Source organism: Xyrauchen texanus, chromosome 12, assembly GCF_025860055.1.
Source record: "Xyrauchen texanus isolate HMW12.3.18 chromosome 12, RBS_HiC_50CHRs, whole genome shotgun sequence".
Lineage (NCBI taxonomy): Eukaryota > Metazoa > Chordata > Actinopteri > Cypriniformes > Catostomidae > Xyrauchen > Xyrauchen texanus.
Window position 1 is genome coordinate 27568172 of NC_068287.1, and position 23238 is coordinate 27591409.

At 39.5% G+C, this 23238-nt stretch overlaps 1 protein-coding gene across 8 annotated transcripts in view; it reads right to left on the bottom strand.

Moving 5' to 3' along the window:
• Positions 1-23238, bottom strand: part of LOC127652550 (potassium voltage-gated channel subfamily C member 1-like) — a 140748-nt gene that overhangs the window by 110807 nt on the left and 6703 nt on the right. For all 8 annotated transcript variants that reach the window (XR_007971745.1, XR_007971744.1, XR_007971743.1 and 5 more), the window contains exon 2: positions 21739-22422. Coding sequence is in view for 5 of the 8 variants with exons in the window: in XM_052138740.1 (XP_051994700.1) it covers positions 21739-22362 (624 nt within the window). In the remaining 3 variants the exon portion in view is untranslated. The remainder of the gene's footprint in view (positions 1-21738; positions 22423-23238) is intronic.

The following is a 23238-nucleotide window of genomic DNA, read 5'->3' on the forward strand; positions in this document are numbered from 1 at the left end:
GTGATCTCAGTGATTAACAGTGACATGATTTTTGGTGTCAGATGGGCTGGTTTGAGTATTTCTTTAACTGCTGATCTCCTGGGATTTTCACACACAACATTCTCTAGAGTTTAACCAGAATGTTGTCAAAATCAAAAAACCTCTAGTGAGTGGCAGTTCTGTGGACGTAAATGCCTTGTTGATGAGAGAGGTCAATAGAAAATGGCCAGACTGGATCGAGTTGACAGAAAGGCTATGGTAACTCAGATAACAACTCTTTGAAAACACTTTGAACCTTGAGGCGGATGGGCTACAACAGCAGAAGATCATGTCGGGCAATTTATTAGGACCATAGTGTTACTAATAAAGTGCAAAGTGAGTGTTTGAGACACATAATTAATCGCAACCTCAATAAGGAGACAATGTAACTATATTAAATTACATTTACATTTACTTATTGGAGGACAGATCATATGTTCTGTGATTAGTTCACATTACTTCTAGGAATTTGATGTCCTGTGGTGTGAAATGCTATACTTTTAAACAGCATTATGCTCATTCCTTAATAATTATTATACAAGCAGCTTTATGATAATATTGATTGAAAGACTAAAATAAATCTTTGTACTTTAAAACAATTCAGCACACTGCAGGACCATTTCAAATAAACCAGTGAAGGAAATAATTTGATTAAAAAAGAAATGTTGATCAGTTACAGGACTTAAGATATTGTTACAAACCACCTGGCTCAAGGCACAGTAACATAAATGGTAGGCCACATGTTTATACAATAACAAAAAAAAATATTAATTATTAAGTCATAAATCCAAAAAGTACACAAAGAGCAGCTCCAGGTGCTGTTCAGAGGAGGCAAACACACAGAGGAGAAGGGCCTTTTTAGGCTGCTCATTCCAGCTCTCATCTCGGGTAATTCAGAATGCCTGCTCCTAAACTCCACCCTGGAAGAGACAATGCCATCTGGTGGACAGACATTTGCACAAACACCCAGGGCCATAACACTTCCCCCACTTAAAACAGAAGCATCTCAAAGAGTGACTCTGTAACCTTGGATACCTACCAAAAAACAAACAAAATATTCATAAACTTACAAACATTATACTCAAATAATTTTTTTAATACGGCTACTAATTCAATAAAAATTGAAGACATTTGTACAGTCGCCAGAGGCGGTGGCAGACAATTTTGCTGGGGCTTCAGCCCCGAATGTTTTGAGTGTAGCCCCGAATGTATTTTGAAAAGTTGACTGACAAATATGAAACCGGACAATAGCCTATGTAAACCCCCGAAATCATAAGTTGCCTTATTTCATTGTGCTTTGGCTTTGCACATACTGCATACAGCCTGTAAAATAGACAGGTCTTAAAAAGAATCTAGCCTATAGATTAAGTTCCTTTGCTGTCGGTAGCCTATGGGCAACTCCATTTCTTCCTCTCTGTTGAATATGCAGCAGGTAGGGGAGGAGTTGACATCAACTAACGTTACTTAGTGGCGAGTTAACAGCAGTTAGCAGGAAAGACAGCAAAAATGAAGCAAATGAGGCTTTGGGGATTGAAGTCAGTGGGTAAGAATTTGTTTTTGTCCTTAAAGTCTGAAGATCATCATCTAGCAGGCTTTCACCAACAGCAGGCTAAACCTCAAGAGTTCCACTACTGACTATCATTACATGTTGTAGCCTCTAGCATCCTAGTTAGCGCATTCGCCTCTCATGCCAGAGACCGTGGTTCGAGTCCCATTCGGAGTGTACTTTTCTTGTTTATCAGGTGTTGTTTTCGCCAAGGATAACCAATAAGCATTAGCATAAAATGTATGTGTGACTTGTTTTGTGATATTAGTTTGTAGTAAATATACACTTTGATTTGATTAAATGGTTTTGTAGAGTGTAGCAAAGATGAGCAACAGACTGAGGAGCAGCAGCTGTGCCAGAATCAGGCATGGAAACTGCTAACAATTAATCAGTCACTTCACTTTAGAGAAAGTTAAAAGTGAAACATTGTTTATCCCAATGATCCTAATGAAAGGATTTTGACAGATGAATTATTCTCATAGAGATGATGAGAATTAAATACAGTTCAATGCCATAGTGTGTCAATGAACTTAGACTAAAGTCATTCATGTATTGCTTTAACTTAGGATCTTATACATCATTTTGACTATTTATGTCAAAAAATATAAATTATTTATATTCAATATGTTTTTACCTCACTTTACTCACTATAATATAACTCTTTTGTGATGACTTTATGTTAATGTACATGAAAATTCAAGAATCATGATAGATCTTAGGGCAATCCCACTGATCTGATCTTCCCAATACATTTTCTTCAATGGTATTGGGCTACAATTTGACATATGTAGCACTTGATGAATTCGTTATTTGAAGCTGATTTGCAATAAGTTATGTGCTGTATCTGTTCTTTTGCATCAGAGATGATTCAGGGAGGAGAGAGAATGAGTTAGTCGAGGATAGTACTAGAGTGGAAGATTTAGGAACTATAGAAACAGGCCCAGCCAGAGCAAAACTCAAAGAATAGCCTCTCACCAGCTTTGGACTACAGAGAAGTGGTTGCTAGTGTGAAAATAAAATTGTCTGGGCTAAGCCCCGGATGTCCTTCAATGCTGGAAATGCCTCTGACAGTCGCCAGAACACTCAACCAGCTGACGTCAACACAGTCTGCTCTAACCACTCGCAAATCCACAGCCCCATCCTCCAGCAATTTTCAGGTATCTTGAAAAATACTGAACAAATAGGCCATAGAAAAGCAAGAGGAAAGAGAGAAAGAGAGAGAAGATAAACAAACTTGCCACATCATTCAGTCAGGGAACTGGACAACATAACAGCCATAACATTGTCCATACATTACCCTTCTGAGAGTAAGCTGCAAGCATATGCGAGGAAGAGGTGGGCACATTTTCTGTCACCAGCGTGACAGACTTCACTTCAGCACCTTGAAAAGGTTTCCAACAAGGATGCATGACTGTAATAAGGTTTCAATAGATTTAAGTTACAGAGCTGTATAGATCTTTTTATGGTCAAGGTCAAAACTACATAATCTTGTTCCGAGACCTGATGAACAAAGTTTTATGGACTGGCAAACTTTGCTATAAAAGGGTGAACCTTTGACAGGGAGCAACACAAGCACATGATCACCAGGGCAATAATCCCAGCGCTCAGCCCTATGATCAAACCAGGCTTTCATTTTTGATTGGGCCTTGCTCAGATATCTGCTGGCCATCCTAACTGCTAAAAGTAACTTGCGTCAAAAGCCATTTACATACTCCAACAGGTTCACAGCCGACTCAGGCTTTATCAATTCATCTTGCAGAGTTGCTTAAGGACCTCACACTCTATGCCCAAACACCAAGTCATTGGGGCTAAAGCCTGTGGTAATTTCTCGCATGGCCAATATCAACCACGGAAATCCCTCTTCCCAGTCTTTAAGCTCAGTGCAATAAGCCCTCAATAACTGCTTCAGGGTTTGGTTAAAACACTCGAGAGCTCCCTGACTCTGTGGATGATACATGCTACTTTTCTGATGGTTAATGCATAACTTCTGCAATATTTGAGTGAACATTTTAGATGTGAAATTAGACCCCCAATCACTTTAGAAATTCATTGGGTTAACACTTTCACAACGGTCTTTGTGTTAATGGATCGTAATGGATAACGTGTCACCAGAAACAGCAGTCAAAAAGTACATGGAACTGGATTTAGATGGACTCAGTGGACCAACGCAATCAATAATCAAATGTTCAAAAGGACTGCTCACAGTGGGAACAGGATATAATGGTGCAGGTGCTATGACTTGATTATGTTTCCCAGTTAGTAGTATGGCACGTTTTAAGAAAATTAGCCACATCTCTCTTAAAAGTGAGGCCAAAAGAAACAGTGCATCACTATCATAGGTTTTCTTAACCCCTAAATGTCCAGTTACATCACCATGAGCGGCTTGTAATACCCAGTCACGCACGTCAACTGGTATGACTATCAGAAACACAGGTTCGCCCACGGTACTGTCATAATATGAGCGACCATTTATGAACCAACACTCCATCTTGCATGAAATAGCCACTAGCAACACTCTCTAGATCTTTATTGGGTCTATCAGCAAACAACATTGCCAAACCATCTTTTCTCTGACCCGAAAGTAGCTCACTATGGTAGATTTGAAGAAAGAGCTGGCACACTCACCAGTTTAACAAGAGATTTTCCCAATGCACTGTTCATGGAACAAGATACAGCACAAAATACAATCACGTCTAGAAAGTCTTGCACACTCTTATCAGACTCAGTTGAGAGAAATATGGTCATTTTGACAACAGGAGGCAGTGGGACACCACACCACACGCCTCCTCCGGCCAAATAATTTCCCAAAATAATGTACATCCTCTACAGGTAAAAAAAGGTCATAGAGCAATCTCAACATTTCCCTGCATGAGATCTGATTCTAATTTAATTTTATGAATGGGCACTGAAAATATTTGTAACCCTATTCCTTGGATCAAAACACTACTCCCTGCAATCGAATCAGAAGAGAAAAGAAATTTCGACTCCAATATAAAGGATTCTGAGGACCTTGTATCACACAATATTCTAATACTTTGTTAGAACAATTCACCAGGGAAACAAACCCAGTAGTGATAAAAGGGCCATAGTCTCGATCTGACACTGATTGGTCAGCACTACACTGATCCTCAGCGATCTCAGCCATCACAACAGCTGACGATTTTTCACCAGAAATGCCTACAGATGTACTTACGTGACAGCACACAGGCCGGGTCAAACAAGAACTACTGGTCTTGCAGTAGCAGACATAAGGCTAATTTATACTTACTGGGCAAACAGGCTTCACTTATTTCACCTATAAATGATGACGAAAATGCAGTGACGTTTTTGTTCTACCAAATTGTTCGTTTGGTGATATTTCTCCTGTTTGCTTACATCTATGAAATTCTTGACCCAAGAGAACTCGGCTGGTCGACGAGCGTTGATAATTGGTTAAAACAATGTGGCAGGTGTGGTTTGGAAGTGACAAAATTTATTTACAACCACGCGTGCCAGCTGAGGAGTTGCTACCTAGGTTACTGTCGTTAAAATGGATATCCTTCAATGCCTGCACTTTCTCATCAGACTGCATATCTAAAGTCAATATTAACCTTTCATCCAGCCTTTCTTTACCCAATTTTCTAAGTTGTTTTAATTTAGTACTTTTAGTTAAAGATGCCTCCAAATTGTACATTCCACAGCTGATCCTTTTTAAAACAATCAAGTCTTTCCTCTGTAGGTACAACAAAAAAACACCAAACCTATCCATTTTTGTAATTAAATAAATTAATAAAAATTACCTACCAATTAGAATCAATTGAAAAAGAACCCAATCACACAATTATTGATCCCCACTTACCCAAATTCTCTTGACTGCGCACGACCAGTGGAGCAGTGCAGACAGAAAACATACGTTTAGCAGCTGCCCCGCATCTAAACTAATAGACCAATTAACTAATCTTAATCCTGGTCTTCCGCACACCCACATGCAGTTTAACTGCTGCATGTGGGTCTACCCGCATCTGGCGCACCAAAAACAATAAACTAAAATAACAAATCTACTGCCTAGCACAGGGTTTTACGTAGCCCTGGTGGTCTAAAGCACACTTAACCTTTTCTCCAGCAAACGTAACCAAATCTCGCACTCACCTTAATTGATCATTTGCATCAAAAGCTTTACCCTCGTCAAGGTACCAGAACCTTGACCGCAGGACAATCTTGGCATTCCCGTCTCCAGCACCAGGGGCAAAAAATACAAAATAAATACAATTCTAAATTAACTAAAATACAAATATTTAGTCCCCAAACAATAAATCCACGCAGCACTCCCCAAACCCAAATAGGCCCAATTTACAATAAAGTCAAGTACCATTAAATGACTGACTTGCCAATTAGTTAACAGGCCCACCCAAATATTTCAAAACAACACTAACACAGTACCTCCCATGTAACAAATATGCCCAAGGGCTTTACTGACCTGATCCCATCTACAATCCCAGGCAATGTGGCCCCATATGTTACAAACCATCCAGCTCAAGGCAGAGTAACATAAAGGGGAGGCCACACGTGGATACAATTTAATATAAAATATAAATGTTTATTAATTGTATTAAAAAAATAACATTATAAATACAAAAAGAAGGCAAACACACTGGGGAGAAGGGCCTTTTAAGGGCTGCTCATTCCAGCTCTCATCTCTGGTAATTCAGAATGCCTGCTCCTAAACTCCACCCTGGAAGAGACAACGGCATCTGGTGGACAAAAATTAGCATTAACACCCAGGGCCATGACAATATACACTTTGGCTTATATATTCATAGTAATTTTAAATAAAATGTTTAATACTGATCTACGGACACGCATCAATTACCTGTATGTTTGTGTGTGTGTGTGTGTGTGTGTGTGTGTGTGTGTGTGTGTGTGTGTGTGTGTGTGTGTGTGTGTGTGTGTAGTGTGTGTGTGTCTTTTATCATTTGTAACCTGATAAAAGAAAAAGCACTTTTACCTCCAATATTTCCGGTTTGAGACTTCAATAGTAGTGAGTAGGAGACCACAGCAAATATTATTATTTAATTTCCATTTGCTCCAACAGCATAATACAATATTAAGTTTCTACGACTTTCAAAAAGAAGGAAAAATCAGAGATGGATTACGGCAGTAAAGATGAATTTACCGTCACACCCTCAGCATATGTATTTGAAACCCCATCGAATCAGTATTTGTTTTTTATTTTATTTTTTTTTATTAATGACAGGGTAATAAAACACAAAGAATACAGTTGTAAATTTACACTTAATAATAAAAAATATAAAATATTAAAACATTTGCTAGATTTACACTGGTAAATAAGGCAGAAACACCTCATCACAGTCTGTGAAAGGGGTCTGTTCTAATAGTTATTCAAAGCATGTTACCATTTATCATTCATTCACACTCTGATTATGGCTTCTCACTCTCTGCAAGTGTTAGTAAGATGTCACAAGGTATATCTTTGATGCCACTAAGCTGACAGATTGTTTCCTATTTAATTGCTCAATGAGCTGATCCCTTTACCTTCTTTTTCTCTGTATCTCCAATGAGAACTTTGACTCCCCATTTACCACCACCTTATCTTTTGCTCCCATTCACTTCCCTATTGGCCCATGTCTTTACAGTCTTCCTCCCTCTTTTCTCATTTGCAATTCCCCTCTTTTGCTTCTTCATCCAGCATGCTGCAATATTACCTCCATCAGCATCTCATGAGCACTGCTCTATCTCTTCTCTTTTCCAGCATGCGCAGAGAGACACATGAACATGCAATCTAGCCACATCCATGGGGAAACGCTTATCTGAAACTGGCAGGCAAAATAACATGTTTCATAGCAATAGTCTGGTGTGTGTGTGTGTGTGTGTGTGTGTGTGTGTGTGTGTGTGTGTGTGTGTGTGTGTGTGTGTGTGTGTGTGTGTGTGCTTGTGTGTGCTTGTGTGTGCTTGTGTGAGCCTGTGTAACGGAATGGCAGTGGTCTTGCTGGCATTAACATGACAGAACATTATTACTATATACTGTATATAGTAAAAGTGCCATGATACATTAAAGCACCACGATTGTTCCCTTCCTCCATTTCTGCTTTCACTATCTCCTTTTTTCTTCACCATCTCCCTTTTTGTCTCTCTTTCTCACTTGCAGTCATAGATCACTTTCCCTACCCTGTGCAAAAATGAAATCTTCTGGGAGTGTGCCTGTGAAAAAGGAAGAGATTTGGTGTTAAACTGAGGAGTGGCGTAGAGAGAGAAAAATGGGAGAAAGTGCTATGTGTGTGTATCATATGTACATGCCATGTCCATCAGAGACAACAGAGTCCCACTTGTGACCGTTATGAATATATTTTTAAACCAGATAAGTGCAGACATCCCAGTAGATTTAGCTTTCTACACTGCACTTATCAGGAATCGTGGAATAAGTTTCCACTGCTATGCCGACGATACACAACTTTATATTTCTTCAAAACCTGATGAGACACAATTCTCCAAATTTGCAGTGTATCAATTAAATAAAAGATTGGATGGCCAGAAATTTCCTTCTACTCAATTCTGACAAAACAGAGGTCCTAATTATTGGACCAAAAAACTGTAAAAATAAGCTGCTAAAAAATAAATTGACTCTCGATGGATGTACTGTTACATCATCTTCAACAGCGAAGAACATAGGTGTTATATTTGATACCAATCTGTCCTTTGAAAATCACATTACCAATGTTTGTAGAACAGCATTCTTCCTCCTAAGAAATATTGCTAAGTTACGACACATGCTCTCTGTTGCTGATGCCGAAAAACTAATTCTTGTGTTCATGACCTCAAGACTAGATTATTGTAATGCATTACTGGGAGGATGTCCAACAAGATCAATAAATAAACAATGCAGCAGCCAGAGTGCTAACAAGAAATATGATCATATTAGCCCCATTTTATCATCGTTACATTGGCTATCTGTTAAATTTCATATTAATTTTAAAATTCTGTTAACTATGTACAGAGATTTGAATGGTCTAACTCCACAGCACTTAAGTGACCTTTTAACATACTATATTCCATCACGTTCATTACTATCGCAAAATTCTGGCCTGTTAATAGTTCCTAGAATATCAAAATCCACAAAAGGTGGTAAATCCTTTTCATATTTGGCTCCTAAACTATGGAATAGTATCCCTAACACTGTTCAAGATGCAGACACACTCACAAGGTTTAAGTCTAGACTAAAGACTCATCTGTTTAGCCAGGCATACACCTAATTTATCTTTCAACCCACAATTAGGCTGCTTTAGTTTAGTCTGCCGGAACCAGAAACCAGAAACATTGATCATGATCTACGTATAACTCTGCAATAAATTGAATGGCATCTATGCTAATATTATTTTATTTGTTTCCATGTCTCAACACCGGGACTCCTATCCTGAGGTCACCAGAACCAGTTGGATCCAGGTCCATTCCTGCTTCGTGTTGGACTCCACTGCTACGTGTCACTGTGTGACGATGATTAATAGCAGCTGGTGCCAGCCAAACATCACTTCAGTCTATTATGATTTGACTTCAGAGGATCATATGCCATTGTCTGAACCTTGGATTTAGGATGGACCACACCAAACCTCACCGAAATTACCGGCCATGTTGAACTGTGATGCACCTCACTGATTTCTGCCAGATTCACCTCGGTCTATTGATGGACTACACTCTTGAAATGGAATACATAGACTATCAATTGCCAAAAAAAGCCTTCATCAGCCAATTAACAAGGACAATTGCATCTATGTGAACTTCTGCAGTTAATCCAGGATGGACTTCAAAGACATTGGTCATTAATCTTACAGTTCAAACAAAATCGATGTTTAAACACTGGCTTAGTTTAACACTTACTTAGTTTAATAATTTTAAACCATGACTTGCACTATACATAAGTAATATTTACATTATATTCATGATGTTAGCCAGAGGGGAACTGGCCCCCACAGTGAGTCTGGTTTCTCCCAAGGTTATTTTTCCTCCATTAATCAACATCTTATGGAGTTTTGTGTTCCTTGCCACAGTCGCCTTCGGCTTGCTCACTGGGGTTATAAATACAATTATTATGTAATTATTTATTTTTAAACACGATTGTGGAGTGGAGTGGGGCGGGGCCGGGTCGGAATATCGCGCCCGGTCCCCAATCGGCCTGATGAGGCGCGCGAGGGATAAAGGCGGCCGGTGACGATTGTTCGAGAGAGAGAGAATTACGGGCATGTCCGTCATGTGTGTTTGTTTATGTGTTTTTGGTTTGAGTTTTCATTAAATTATGATTTATATTGACAAGCCGGTTCTCGCCTCCTCCTTGCCCATCCTTTAACTGTTTTACATTGGTGCCGAAAGCCGGGAAGGAGGAGGGATGCCCGTCGCAGAGTCCTCGACACTGCCGTCCACCCTGGGGAGCGCCGCTGCCATCTGCCGGGTGACGGAGTAGCCCGACCGCCCGGATGCGGGGAACGGCCGTTGTCCACGGGGCAAGTGGGGACGGGATATCCCGACTGCCTGGAGCGAGGGAGCCGGGGGCGGAGGAGTGCCCTGCCGTCCCCAGAGATGCGGAGGGGTCGAGGGAAGACCGCCGTCCGCGAGGGGAGGAGGGAAGAAACTCTCCGAACGCCCGGAGCGGTAGAACCGCTGCCATGGGTGGAGGAGGTTCCCCATTTGCCGCCAGAAAAGCGGAGGCGCGTTCTATCCGCTGGGGGTCGAAGGTTTCACTCCGGTTCGCCTGGGGTTGGAGCGGCTGTCGTCCGCCTGTGTGTGGAGGAGCGTTCGAGGACCACGCGACGGTACATCAGAGAACCGGTGAGTGAGCTTTTTCTCTCTCTCCTCTCTCTCTCCCTTTCGCACCGTGTTTGCTTATCCCTCGCCTATTTTGTTGTTGTTTTTCCCCTCCTGTCTCCTCCCAGGGCGAGGAAGGCGGGGATGACCACGCGGGATGCGAGATACACCCCGCCCAAGGGATGGGGGGGTGTACGTCATGCCGGTGGCACCCCGGCCTGAGATAACGCCGAGAGGAATGTGGAGCGGAGGGGGGCGGGGCCGGGTCGGAATATCGGGTGCCCGGTCCCCAATCGGCCTGATGAGGCGCGCAAGGGATAAAGGCGACCGGTGACAATTGTTCGAGAGAGAGAGAATTACGGGCATGTCCGTCATGTGTGTTTGTTTATGTGTTTTTGGTTTGAGTTTTCATTAAATTATGATTTATATTGACAAGCCGGTTCTCGCCTCCTCCTTGCCCATCCTTTAACTGTTTTACAATGATTAACAATCGTATTTTATCTAATTACACAATGATGATTCGTCGACATTATAGACATTACAGTTTTATCTTCTGTTAAAGCCTGAAAAAAAATTGGCTTGACTTGACTTGACACTGTAAAAAGTGCTTCACATTTTTTTCTACACTTTTTTTATTTTTATATTAACATTTAAAATGAATTTTGTTGGTCTAACCTAATGTATATAGGTTGATTCATTAGTCAAGTTAAATAATATTTTTGACTTTAATAAAAGCAGTTAATATAGATGTTACCACATGAAGCACATTTTTATTGTGTTGGAAGAGCATATCAGTTGTGTTACTGTCAGGATCACTAATGACACTGGGCCTCATTCATGAAACACGAGCAGAACGTTTAATTTTTTGTGTAAAACTTTCGTAAAGCCGTTCTCACATAACTTTTCAGGTTTATGAAAATTTTCGAAATGTTCAATAACTGCTCCTGACCATGTGTAAATCGTGTGCAAGACATCCAAATGTTTTGTGTTCTTTTAGACACACTGCCATGACTACATTTTGATGTAGTCAAAATGAAAGTCATAATTTGAAATTATGAAATTAAATATGTAATGAAAGAAAATTAAATGAGTGAAAATAACATATAAAAACTTACATCAATTAGATGGGGGAACTTTTTTCTGTTTGCATTTATTTCTTCAAAGTATAGTTTATTCTCAACAATGTTTCAAAAACGGTGTATAGTTTTTCCAGCAGAATTGCTTGGCATAGGGTGAAAAGTTCATGGAAAGATGCAGTTTATGTTTGATTTTCTCAAAAAATTAATGCCCTCTAACATGACTGGTTGGGCAGTTTTTTAATTTGATATGAACTATAATTTAAGTTTTACTATTTTAGTATAGGCATTGACATATTGCGTTCAGTTTATAACATATGGTCAACATTAATGCAGTTAAATATATAAATTAACACACATCACAGGCAGGTGTGTATACAAAACATCAGAAAAAAAGAAGAAAAAGCCCACTGTCGTAGCTTTCAGCGATTCAGTCAAAGACCTTCTTCAGGCATTCTATTAATTTCTTTGAAGATTCTTCCAGTTGCAAGAGAACTATATTAATGTTACAGTCATGATTTACTCGAGAAATTTCTCAAATAATGCTGATGATGCACTCACTCATCTGAACCAGAGAAGGTTAATTGTGGACATCATCCTGTTGGCATGAACTGAAAATGTTTTACACTAAAGCTTCAAGTTAAACAATTTTTATTGATCTCTTGGACTGTTTAATTCACAAAAGTGCCTCTGATTACGACAAAAGCATATGATGACTATAAGTTTCTCACTTGTTTTACATGCGAGTGTTTGCTAAATCAATATTCTATGATGTGAATGCACTCTATTTTCAGATTAACAATTTTTATTGATTCACATAATTGAACATAGAAAAACAAAACATATACTGTATACAGAATCAACATTAAACCCACTTGGGAAGGTCTTGCCCACCTTTGTCAATCGAGCTATGCAGCTTACTGAAATGTAATCTGGGATGCTTACCATTCCAAATGAAAGACTTCGCTATTGTATTATTCCACAGAAAAGACTCCAGCCGCTAGGTAGAACAACACAAAAAGAAACAAAATGGCGAGAATCGTTTGGGGCCTGTCTCCGAACTCTGTTATCTCGCTCGATTTCCAGCTTATGGACTGTTTTGTTGAGCAGACTTGGAAAGAGCTTGTCTAGGAATTTTTCCATATCTTGGCCTTCCTCATGCTAAGGACTTCCAGCAATTCGGACTTTGTTTCACCAATTACGATCCTCAAGGTCTTCCAGCTTTTCCCAAACATGTTCTAAATCTGCCTGGGTCGCTAGTGGGTTAGTAGCTATTTCCCTCTCCAGTGAGTCCAGATAATCGATACGTTTCTCGACATCCCCGATTCTTGAAACCAACTCAAACAATTTAATCTCAATCGCAGTGATCGATCGATGTATTACAGCAAGATCCTCCAAGTCCACCATGACCTTTGCCAGCATTACAGACATGCTGGACAGCTGACGTTGAATCTCTCCCCCTGCACCGTCTAAACTGAGTCCCTGGTCTGCGGCCCCGTCTGGGATGTCAGCTTGAGCACGTAAGTGTCTTTTAATATCTCCTGATTCTTTGACATGTTGACTTCATAGAACAGTTATGTAGGAGGGTATATTGAATCTCACCAGTTTAATATACCAAAAGAATTCAAAACTAGCAAAGTGCGCAGAGCTGCCGTTCACACGTCTGACCCCTGCATGTTGCCACTGTGAATGCACTCTATTAAAAAAACTAACTTTTATTATTGTTCGCATGTATATGTTCAAAGATTCCTGTTCTCATTTTCTAGTGAATCTGAAGCCTTCCTAATATGATGTTTTCATGGGCATTGATTATGAGTGAACATTCACGTGTGCTCTATTTAAGAATAACATACAAACGTTTAACCAACAAATCTGAGGTGTACTCAGCGTTTGTGAATCCGAAGGAAAGTTTTCACAAAGCTCCATTTAACACGTAAATTACTACAAATTTACTCACATACTTACAAAAGTTTCATGAATGAAGCCCATTAAGTGTACAGTAGTACGATTTATTTTCTAAGAGCTATGTTAGGTACTTTCTCTCTTGTGATACAATGAATGATTTTTACAGAAGGCAGTAAACTCTAGTAGCTGGTAGAACGTTGTGCTAGCAATGCCAAAGTCATGGGTTTGGTTCCCAGTGAACATACCTCCTGATAAAAAATGTATACCTCGAGATCGTTTTAAAATTTATTCCAACATTTGGCGATGCCAATCAGAATACGGGAACACAACCCATGTTTTTTGGGGATGTGTTAAAATACAGGAATTTTGGTTGAAGTTTCAGGGATTTATGTGTGATGTGTTGGACATACGGTTTTCATTTTGCCCCAGACTCTGCATTCTGGGTGATGGGGAGGTCATTAATTTTGGGGATAGCCACTTGAGAGGTTGGGTCCTGGCCGGAGTTATGGTGGCCAGGAGAATAATGCTCAGGCGGTGGAAGATGGCTGGGACACCCTTGTTTCGGGAGTGGTGTGGGGAGATGAGTAAGGTTGCAGCATTTGTGGAGGTGATCTACAGAAGTTGGGAAAGTGGGATTTGTTTAAATTTTTATTATTTGGACGGTTCTCTGGGAGGGGCAGTGGAGAGGGATTTTTTATTCTTTATTTTTAGTTTGATGTGTATGTGCACTCGGTATTTTTGTTTTTGTTTGTTTGTTTCAAATTTTTTGTTATAATTGTGGAATCAATAAAAAAAAATTATAACAAAAAATGTATACCTTGAATGCACTATAAGTGGCATAAATGCATAAATGTAAATGATGTAAAAGGTAAAATTCAAACGTAAGCTAAAGGTAAGCAGCCTTTTGAAATTAGGGGGGAGTGGATGGTGGTCATCAAAAATGGTCATTCAATTAATAAATTTATAAATCAATTAATAAAATTATTCAATTGAAGTCAGCTGATGAGACACAGATGAGTTTGTTTTAAATGGTTAGAGAAAATATGGTATCATAAAAGAGCACCAAAAATGCCCCTGAAAATCAAGTCCAGGGCCAAATATTGTCCCTTAATGAAAAGTTAATTTCTAACAATGCTTCTAAACACACTAAATAGGTATCATGCAAGTTTGTCAGAGGAGTTAAAGTCCTGTTGGGCCCACATGGACCACTGAGAGGTATGTAAGTGGAGGGTAGGGGTGGAACACAAGGCTGGTCTCTTCTGTTTTTAGTAGGCTGTTCCCTTTGTGGGGAATAAGGATTTCAGTTTGTCATATGGATAAAATGTTTTGGCAATGTAATTGTTTTGCTTTGCAGTCAGTTTCACAACTTGTTGGACCTGGCATAAGCTGGGCTTCCCTGCCTGTAAGGTTTAACACCTATTTAATTTTAAAGTAGGAGTGCTAGACTGCACGTGGCATCATATAAACAGTACTGTGTAAAAGTCTTAGGAACATAAGATGTTTCATAAAAACATCTGTCTTAAGATGGTTATTTTTATCTTCAGATTTAGTGTGTCAATAGGAAATATGTATTTTAGGCAACCAAATATTCCTTTTGCAAATAAAATAGAATAGAATAGAAGAACAGGGAGCCCCGCAACAGATGGCATGGCCCCCAAAGAGCACTGAACACTGAATCAGTCTGGGATTACATGAAGAGACAGAAGCAATTGAGACAGCCTAATCTCACAGTTCTTGTGTTTTCTTGTGTGTTGTATCCAGTTGTTTCTGTATACTCTGGTTTGCCCAAATTTCCAGTAAACACTGCACCTATGCTATACACCAAAGTGATCCATTTGCCCAGTCGCATCATTGTTGTCATGTTTCGGTCACGTTTAGCGAGCACACTAGATGTGTACCATGCCTGAGCCAACTGAACCGTGCCCGAGCCCATCTCTACAGGCGGGCCAAGGCGCGGTTAAGCGTACTGTGCCCGGGTACGGTACAGACTACAGAGCGAACACACTAGTCAAATTAACTGGACTTTGGGGGTAAAATATGCTTGGGCACAGTACAGATTGCCTAGTGTGAGTACACTCTAAGAGAATTGGTGCTGTTTTGAAGCCAAATTCTTCAAAAAAAAAGCCAAAGGCTTGGGTAGATGACTAGCAGACTGGGATGTTGATGTAGACTAGCGGGAGGCTGGTGTTCAGAAAAGACTGAAGAAAAAAATCTCCTGAGCCAGTAGAAGAGGCTTGTAAAAACAAATACGCTGCAACTCTAATGGACTCCTGTGAGAAGGACAGAGGCCATTGAGAAAAAAGCACACTGTGACTGTAGATTGAAGCGCATCCAGCGCTGTACCTCTCATTCACCAATTTATTGGTCTGTGTGTCTGGTTTAGTAAGCTTTATTATCGTCCTCTCTGCTTCTGCATTGTGTGCTGTAGAGATCAGTTAAAGGGATATTTCACCCCAAAATGTAATTCTGTCATCATTTACTCTCCCTCATGTTGTTCCATGTACAAAGTGATTGTTGACTGAGGCTGTCCTTCTGCTTAACATCTCCTTTTGTGTTCCACAGAAGAAAGAGTAAAACGGCTTTGAAATGATGACAGAAGTTTCATTTTTTGGGGTGAACTATCCTTTTAAGATTTTGTGACCAATATTATGTAAAATTAGCAAAGTGGTGATAACAATCATAGTGAATGAGAAACACCTGTTCAATAAGATGCAGGCAGGCTGGTGGAAGAGTGGCTGTGTTACAGGAAAAGTAGAGGAGGCCTGATCGTTACTAAGAGGAGAAAGAAGTGAGATCTTCTCCCACATATCTCCTCATTTTCTTAATACTAAATTTAGAGATGTAGTAAGTAGAAGGATGGAAACAGAGGGGACAAATTAGAGGTGTGTGCATGGGTGCCAAAAGAGTTCTCGTGTGAAAAGAAGCATTTGCACTGACTCCCAGGCAAACTCAGATACAAATTAACATTATCATTACAGGGAACACAAAGGTAACTGATACCTTTAAGGAACTGATATACACAAGCCCTTTTTAGAAGTTTGCGGTTAAAAGGAAAGTATCCAGAGAAACCAATAATAGTCAATCAATGCACGTTACATAGAGGGTTGCCATGGTCTGTGTGTCCCTTGAGGGACCGCTTCAAATGTGTTTGCAATGAATAAATCAAAAGTTGCGAAGGAAGCAAGGAGTAATATTAATTTGCCAATGCACTCAAGCATTGGGAGCAACACAGTTTTCGCGTTGTTCCAGAGGTCCCTAGAGTTCTGACATCCAAGGTTATTTTTGGCACTAACTGTTTACAAATGCCTGGTGGAAAAACAATACTACACAAGGGATGGGGGGTCATTTTTGCTGTTGAGAAATCCAAAAAAATGTAATCAATAGTGTTACCACTTTACAATAAGGTTGTAGTTTTTACCATTAGTAAATGCATTAAGTATCATGAAATAACAATGAACAATATGTTTTACTCATTAATCTCATTAAGGGTTAATGTTAATTTGTGAAAAAACTACAGTTGTTCATCAATAGTTCATGTTAGTTCATAATGCATTAACTAATGTTAACACATACCAATAAAAAAAAAAATTAATGAAAAGTTGTATATGTTGAAATTAACATTAATCAAGATTAATAAATGCTGTAAAAGTATTTTTCATTTTAGTTTATGTTAATTTATGTAGTTAACTAATGTTAACAAATATAACCTTATAGTAAAGTGATACCGCAATAGTTTTATTCTTTTTCCATAGTTTTTAATGGATTTTAATTGATGCTTCATGGTATTTTTGTTCATTCCCTCATTTAAGACGTCAAGTACACAATCTGGAAACCTTGCCTTTTTGTCCAATTTTCAAATACGTTTTTGCTTAAAGCTGAAGTGTTTAACTTTTTCAGTGTTAAAAATACATTCTTCTATCCCGGCTTAATAAGCAGAAACCTTTATAAGTAAGCCATTCATGTTCATTTTCTCGAAAAGTGTAAACACTGTGTGGCTTTGAAAATTCCTCTTTTTTTTTTTTCTTCTTTTTAGTGACCCACTTAGACCCACCTCAACAACGTTAACAACCAATGGTGTGAGTTGGGGGTGGGGCTACCTCTTTGTTTTGATCAATGTAGGGGCATATTCAGAAAACTGTTTTGAAAACAAAGTTTATTTTTGCAATTCCGTTTGGTGGTGCAGAAATTACATCAGGTTTAAAATAAAAGTTTGTAATGTTGTGATTCTCCTCAAAGCTGGTTGGTTTGGTTCATGGCTTAGATCCTTTAATGAAATCCCTATGGAAAACACGAATGATAAAAATACTTCCGGAAACAAATAATAATTAGGCAGTCACTGTTGCCCTTTATTTCCAATATATCTGTAATTATTTGCTATTTGCTGGTATTCTACACCTAAAATAAATAGAGCTTACATGCTGGGACATTAACATTAGTAAGTTGAACTCAGCATGTCACAAATGCAGTTATTGTAAGGTCACTTACTTTGATTAGAAAAGAAGCACTGGCAATGGAGACTGTCAGTGAACCTTCCCTTTTAGTTATTGCAAAAGCAGTGTAAAACTCAGAGAAAACACTCTTTCAAGTGGCCGCAACAAAGAATTGTGCCTTTCTGCTCTGGACGGCACAGAAATCACAGCAGTACATTACAGGCATACAGTATGAAACTCTGTGATGCCTACAAATGCTATCTAGATAGGGAGCTCTTAAGTTAAAAGACAGCCATTGACCCAAAGGTGATACTAAAACATACATACAAATAAATCTGTTACTTAATGACACAAGTATAGTTTCATGACAAACAGAAAGCCACATTATTAAATAGGCTATATTCCAGATTGTCTACCTGAAGCGAGGTAAATTGTGACTTTAATTAAAGGCTTTCTGCAAATATATTTAAGCGTAGGAGCAAAATACAGAGAGCAGTGCAAGGCGGGATTATTTTGACTATGGGCTGTTGCTAAGAAACGCTGCTAGAGATCTGTAGTTCATTTAATATTTGTTCATCCTTATCTAATGGGATTTTGCACGTGAATTACTATTCACCCGCAGGTTGTTAATCCATCCGCTCAAATAACATGTGCTGATGCTGAACAACAGTGAAGCAATTCGATCATCTTGCATAGCATTCAATTGCTCGTCAAGCAACTGTCGTTAAAAACTTTTTATTTTGAGTTCTTAATTACCTTTTTCAATATTAGCCTGCCGACAACTTAAGGGCCAGTGTGTAAAGTGCGTGTTGGTTGTAGCTGCTGATGACGCACTTACTGCTCTGTTTAATGACTCATATATTACGATGTGGAGACAATTATCTATCAGAAAGATACAGTTTAATGAGGTTGTTAAAATAAGTGATAAGTGTTATCCTTTAATTTGTCCACTGAGGAGTCAGGGTTTGCCTTCAGGATACATAAGACCTTTAAATTACAATCGAGCTATGCAGTATTTCATATAAAAATTAAGATGTTTGCCTATATATATATATATATATATATATATATATATATATATATATATATATATATATATATATATATATATATATATATATATATATATAAATAAATATAAGCCTATTTTTTTGGGGTACTATAACCACAAATCCTCAAATGCCCTCAAATGCTCAAATGACAGATTTCTCTAATGTTGCATCTGTTCAACTAAGTGAATCAGCTTTGAACCAGAAATGTATCCAAAGATCATATAGGGTGACACTCAGATTCAGCTTTCAGTCCTGCCTCAGTCCTTTACAAATGTAAATTGAATAAGTTTAATCAGCTTTTACCAGTTTAAGTAAAAAAATCTAGATTATGCGCAGCTTGCATATATCTGCATATTTTCAGTTTAAACAGATAAACCTTGACAAACACCAAGGCACACGTACACACGTAAATGCACACTTCTTGCAGCTCTGCCTCTGTTGCCCAGTTGTTCGGTTGCTCTGCAGCAGAAATGAGCACGCAGTCAGCTACAATGAGACGCCGCAGTGTTACGCTATAGCACAGCAAGAGAAAGGGACATGGAGGTTGTAAGTGATGATCAGCAATCCGGCACAAGGCCCTGCACCCAAACAGCAGCCCACTAATACTAACACTATGCGTGTCACGGTTGATAAAAGACCTCCATTCAATGACAACGCAGCATAACGATGACAGCATTTCTCCCTCCCCTGTGAGAATTGCTGGGTAACTTACACTTGCAGACACTTCAAACATACCAAGAGGAATTTTATAATAAAATTCGCCCCAATCTACACTCAAGATGCAACAGAAAACGAATCAGTAAAAAGGAACGATGGGCAAGTCTGTATCGACTGCTCATGACTATGATCTATTGACCCAGATGTACAGAGGGAGATAAATATCTTAAATAACCAGCCTGCTCTGATAAAGGAGATAAATGATCGCTGTTCACTAGGTTGTGAATGACGTTCCAAGAGTCAAAAGGTGAATGAATTTTCAATGTCCCCAAGCAGAAACACCTCTTTACACACAGAGCGACTTTGTTTTCTTAAAAGGGCTTTATATGTCATATTTTCTGACAGGTCAAAATAGATAGGATCATGCCTTAGTAGTCAGTAAACTTGAAATGAAAAGGGAAAAGTTTGGTACATGGTGATGTACACTAACTGGACAGAAGTCTGTGTAAAAACAATGAATTAATGCAAATGTATTATACTCATTGTCACCTAAACAATATATTTATGCAGAAGTCGAGCTAAGCTCAATTATTTTAGTAGGCTACATTGAAGAAATGTGGTACCCAGAGAAAAACTTTCTAAATTAAGCTTCAGGTCTGGATGTGAATGAGAGTATATTGTGCAGTGATTATCAGGTGACTGTGGTGCCAGTGACATACGGAGCTTGGGCTGAGTAAGCAGGAAAGTGATTCAGTTAAAGAAAAAACCCATGGGAAAGCCGGTTCCTGGGACACTGTGAAGATCCTGCACTGGCAAAAAGGGGATAAATACCTTAGCACAACCACCAGTGGCTTGCTTTTCAACAGTTAATGATAAACTATATCATTTTTAAATACCTGGACCGAGTTAGTTGTATTTGCCTTACAAACAGTGAAGGGTAAGTCACAAAAAGTAATACACTACCAATTACTAAATACTTATCTCAAATTATAATCAAATTACTTTACTGATTACTTCATTGAAAAAGTCATCAAATTAATCGTTAATTTACTTTTAAGTTACGTTCTAAAACACTTATCACAAAAATGTTGTTTTTACGCTCAAAAAAATCAAATGTCTATTTTCTCCTTGTTCATTGTCGCACACCCTTCAGCTGTCACAGAAATGCAAACAGACGTGCATATGAAAAAAGGACTTCACATTTTAATTGTATTACACATAAATACAATTTTTTATATATTTGTAACCCAAGTAATGTAATCTGATTACAAGAATAATAAAAAATGTAATGTGTTACACTACTTTTTATGCCTAAGTAGAATTCTATTACAGTACTAATTGCTTTGTAATCCACTTACACCAAACACTTTATCATCCTATGTGGTCATGTATGTTCCAGCAAAGTAAGAACAGGTGTAGGCTTATGATATTTTTGAGGGAAAAAATTCTAATTAAACATTCAAGATTTGCAATGGTTCAATAGTGAATCTCTGGTTCAATACAGTACTCTCTAAATGCTCTGATGACGTTCAAAATCGTAAGGGTCAGCCAGGTACCGTTCTGTAGTAGCCTATAGGTAACCGCTAAACGGACACATATGACCTGTGCAATGACTATACGTCAATTCATGGCCTATAAATAAAAGTAGACCTATATAGGGCGTTCTTTACAATTTCAAAGTAACTTATATCAAACAAGGCTTGTGTTCGGCGGGTTCTTTTTGAGGCCACAATTCAAAATGGTCAGTAGGCTATAACGACATTTCTTGATAAAACAAACATTCACAGCATGACCATGAAGAAAACCTTGCTGGTGCATGTCGAAGCGGGGGAGTGAAAAAGAGAGGATAACGGGGACATGAAGAGAGAGGAGAAAATGCGCTAATCGAGACTGAATGCTGTTATAGTGTTTTAAACGACAGAATCGAGCTACTTGAGTCTTGGAGAGAAAGGTTTTAACCGAGCGAGAGAAATTGTGCAAGCTGCGAGCTCGAGACGCGGCAAATAATGCGCAAGGAGATGATTTGGAGGAGAGAGGTAGCCTACAACGACACAATCCTGCTTTTACAAGAGTGATGAGAGAGATGGAGGTAAACGAGAGAGACCCTTTTCTCTCCAAACGTAGCTATCGATTGTACATCAAACTTTCCTGAAGTGCAAAACTGTTCAGTGTGCTAGCTAGTAGATGAAGAGGTATCAAAGGACTACGAGCTCTTAAACTGTATTACCATTTAATACAGTTGAATAGATGCCACACTGACTCACCCTGGCGTATTTTGAGGAGTAGGGATCCTCAAACAGCGCCCAGATCCGGGGCCGCCATATACTCCACCAGCTGGAGTGCCGCCCGTCCTCCTGTAGACACAACCTCTTCAAGTCCCCGTCCGCACCACCAGTAAGTGCCGGGTCGTCCTCTGGCAGTTCCGGCTCGGGCGTCTCGAAGCTGTCCAGCGCTTCCTCGGCATCCCGATGCTGTCGGTAGTTCATCCAGCAGCAAGCCTCCACGTCCGTCTCATCGATCCCCCAAAAAGCGAGCTCCTCTTCAAAGAGAGGACCGCAGACATCGTTGGGACAATGCAATTTCCCTGTGCGGTAATAATTTAGAATGAACGCAAACGTGTTGGGGTGGCGGTCAAAGAAGAACTCGTCGGATTTGGGGTCATAGTCAAAGTTACTGAACGCATCAGGCTCGGTAAGCCAAGACAAGCGGGTCCCGGGCAGCGTCCTCAGCGTGCTGCGGTAGGTCTCGTGCCGAATCCCTCCGCAGTTTATTACTATTTTCTCGCTTTCTGACGGACAAGTCATGTCTGCGCTGTAACATGCTTTGTTGGACGACTTGTTCCCACCCTTGCGCCCTTTGAAAGAGGAGACACACACCGAATTGAGCATAGAGGAGCAGGGGAGGGAGAGCTGGACAGAGAACGGAGAGGGGAGGGGGTTAGGAGAAGCCTGCATTGAGAGAAGAGAGGAGAGGATAGATTTAGTGATTTTCATATTTTTATACATCAACTATCTGGTAAAGCCAGGTAACCTGCATTCAACTCATCACATCATCAGTTCTTAAAACAATCACTTGTAGACCACTAATATGCAGTTCTGTAGGTATAAAGACATGTACATGACAAACTTGTATCCTAAAGGGAATTCAAGGTGCAATGTCAACACAGGATTGACTGAAACTTTTACTCTTTTGAAAACTTGACAAAATCAGCAGAATGTTTATATAGGTAAATGGGATAAGCATTCATTCACATGAACACAGAGGGTTCAGTGTGTTCAACTTTAATGAAGGGATTGAATGTACATTCAGTGTTACATAATAAACAGGTTTCCCTTTTGAAGGAAGAGACCCCTCCTCCTCTGCAATGCCCACCCATCTTTCATTTTCCTTCTTTTACCATCACTCTGCTCCCATGCCCCTCAATTCACTAAAACACTCTCCTCAATTACAGCAAAGGAAGATGAAAATGACTGAATGCTTTACAGTCATTCCCTCCCCACACCATGCTCACAGCATATCCAATGGAAAGAGAGAAAGAGCGAAAGGAAGAGAGCGAGAGAGAGGGGGGTAGGGTGGGAGGAAGAGTGAGAAAAGCTAAAGCCAGAACGATTCTTTGCTGAGCTACACAAAATAGGGAGAAAAGACTGCAGAGCATTAACTCTTACACCATCTCTTTCTTTCTCTCTCTCTCTCTCTCTCTCTCTCTCTCTCTCTCAGGGCAGTGATAATGATATACAGACCATTCAGTGCAGTGTATGTACAGT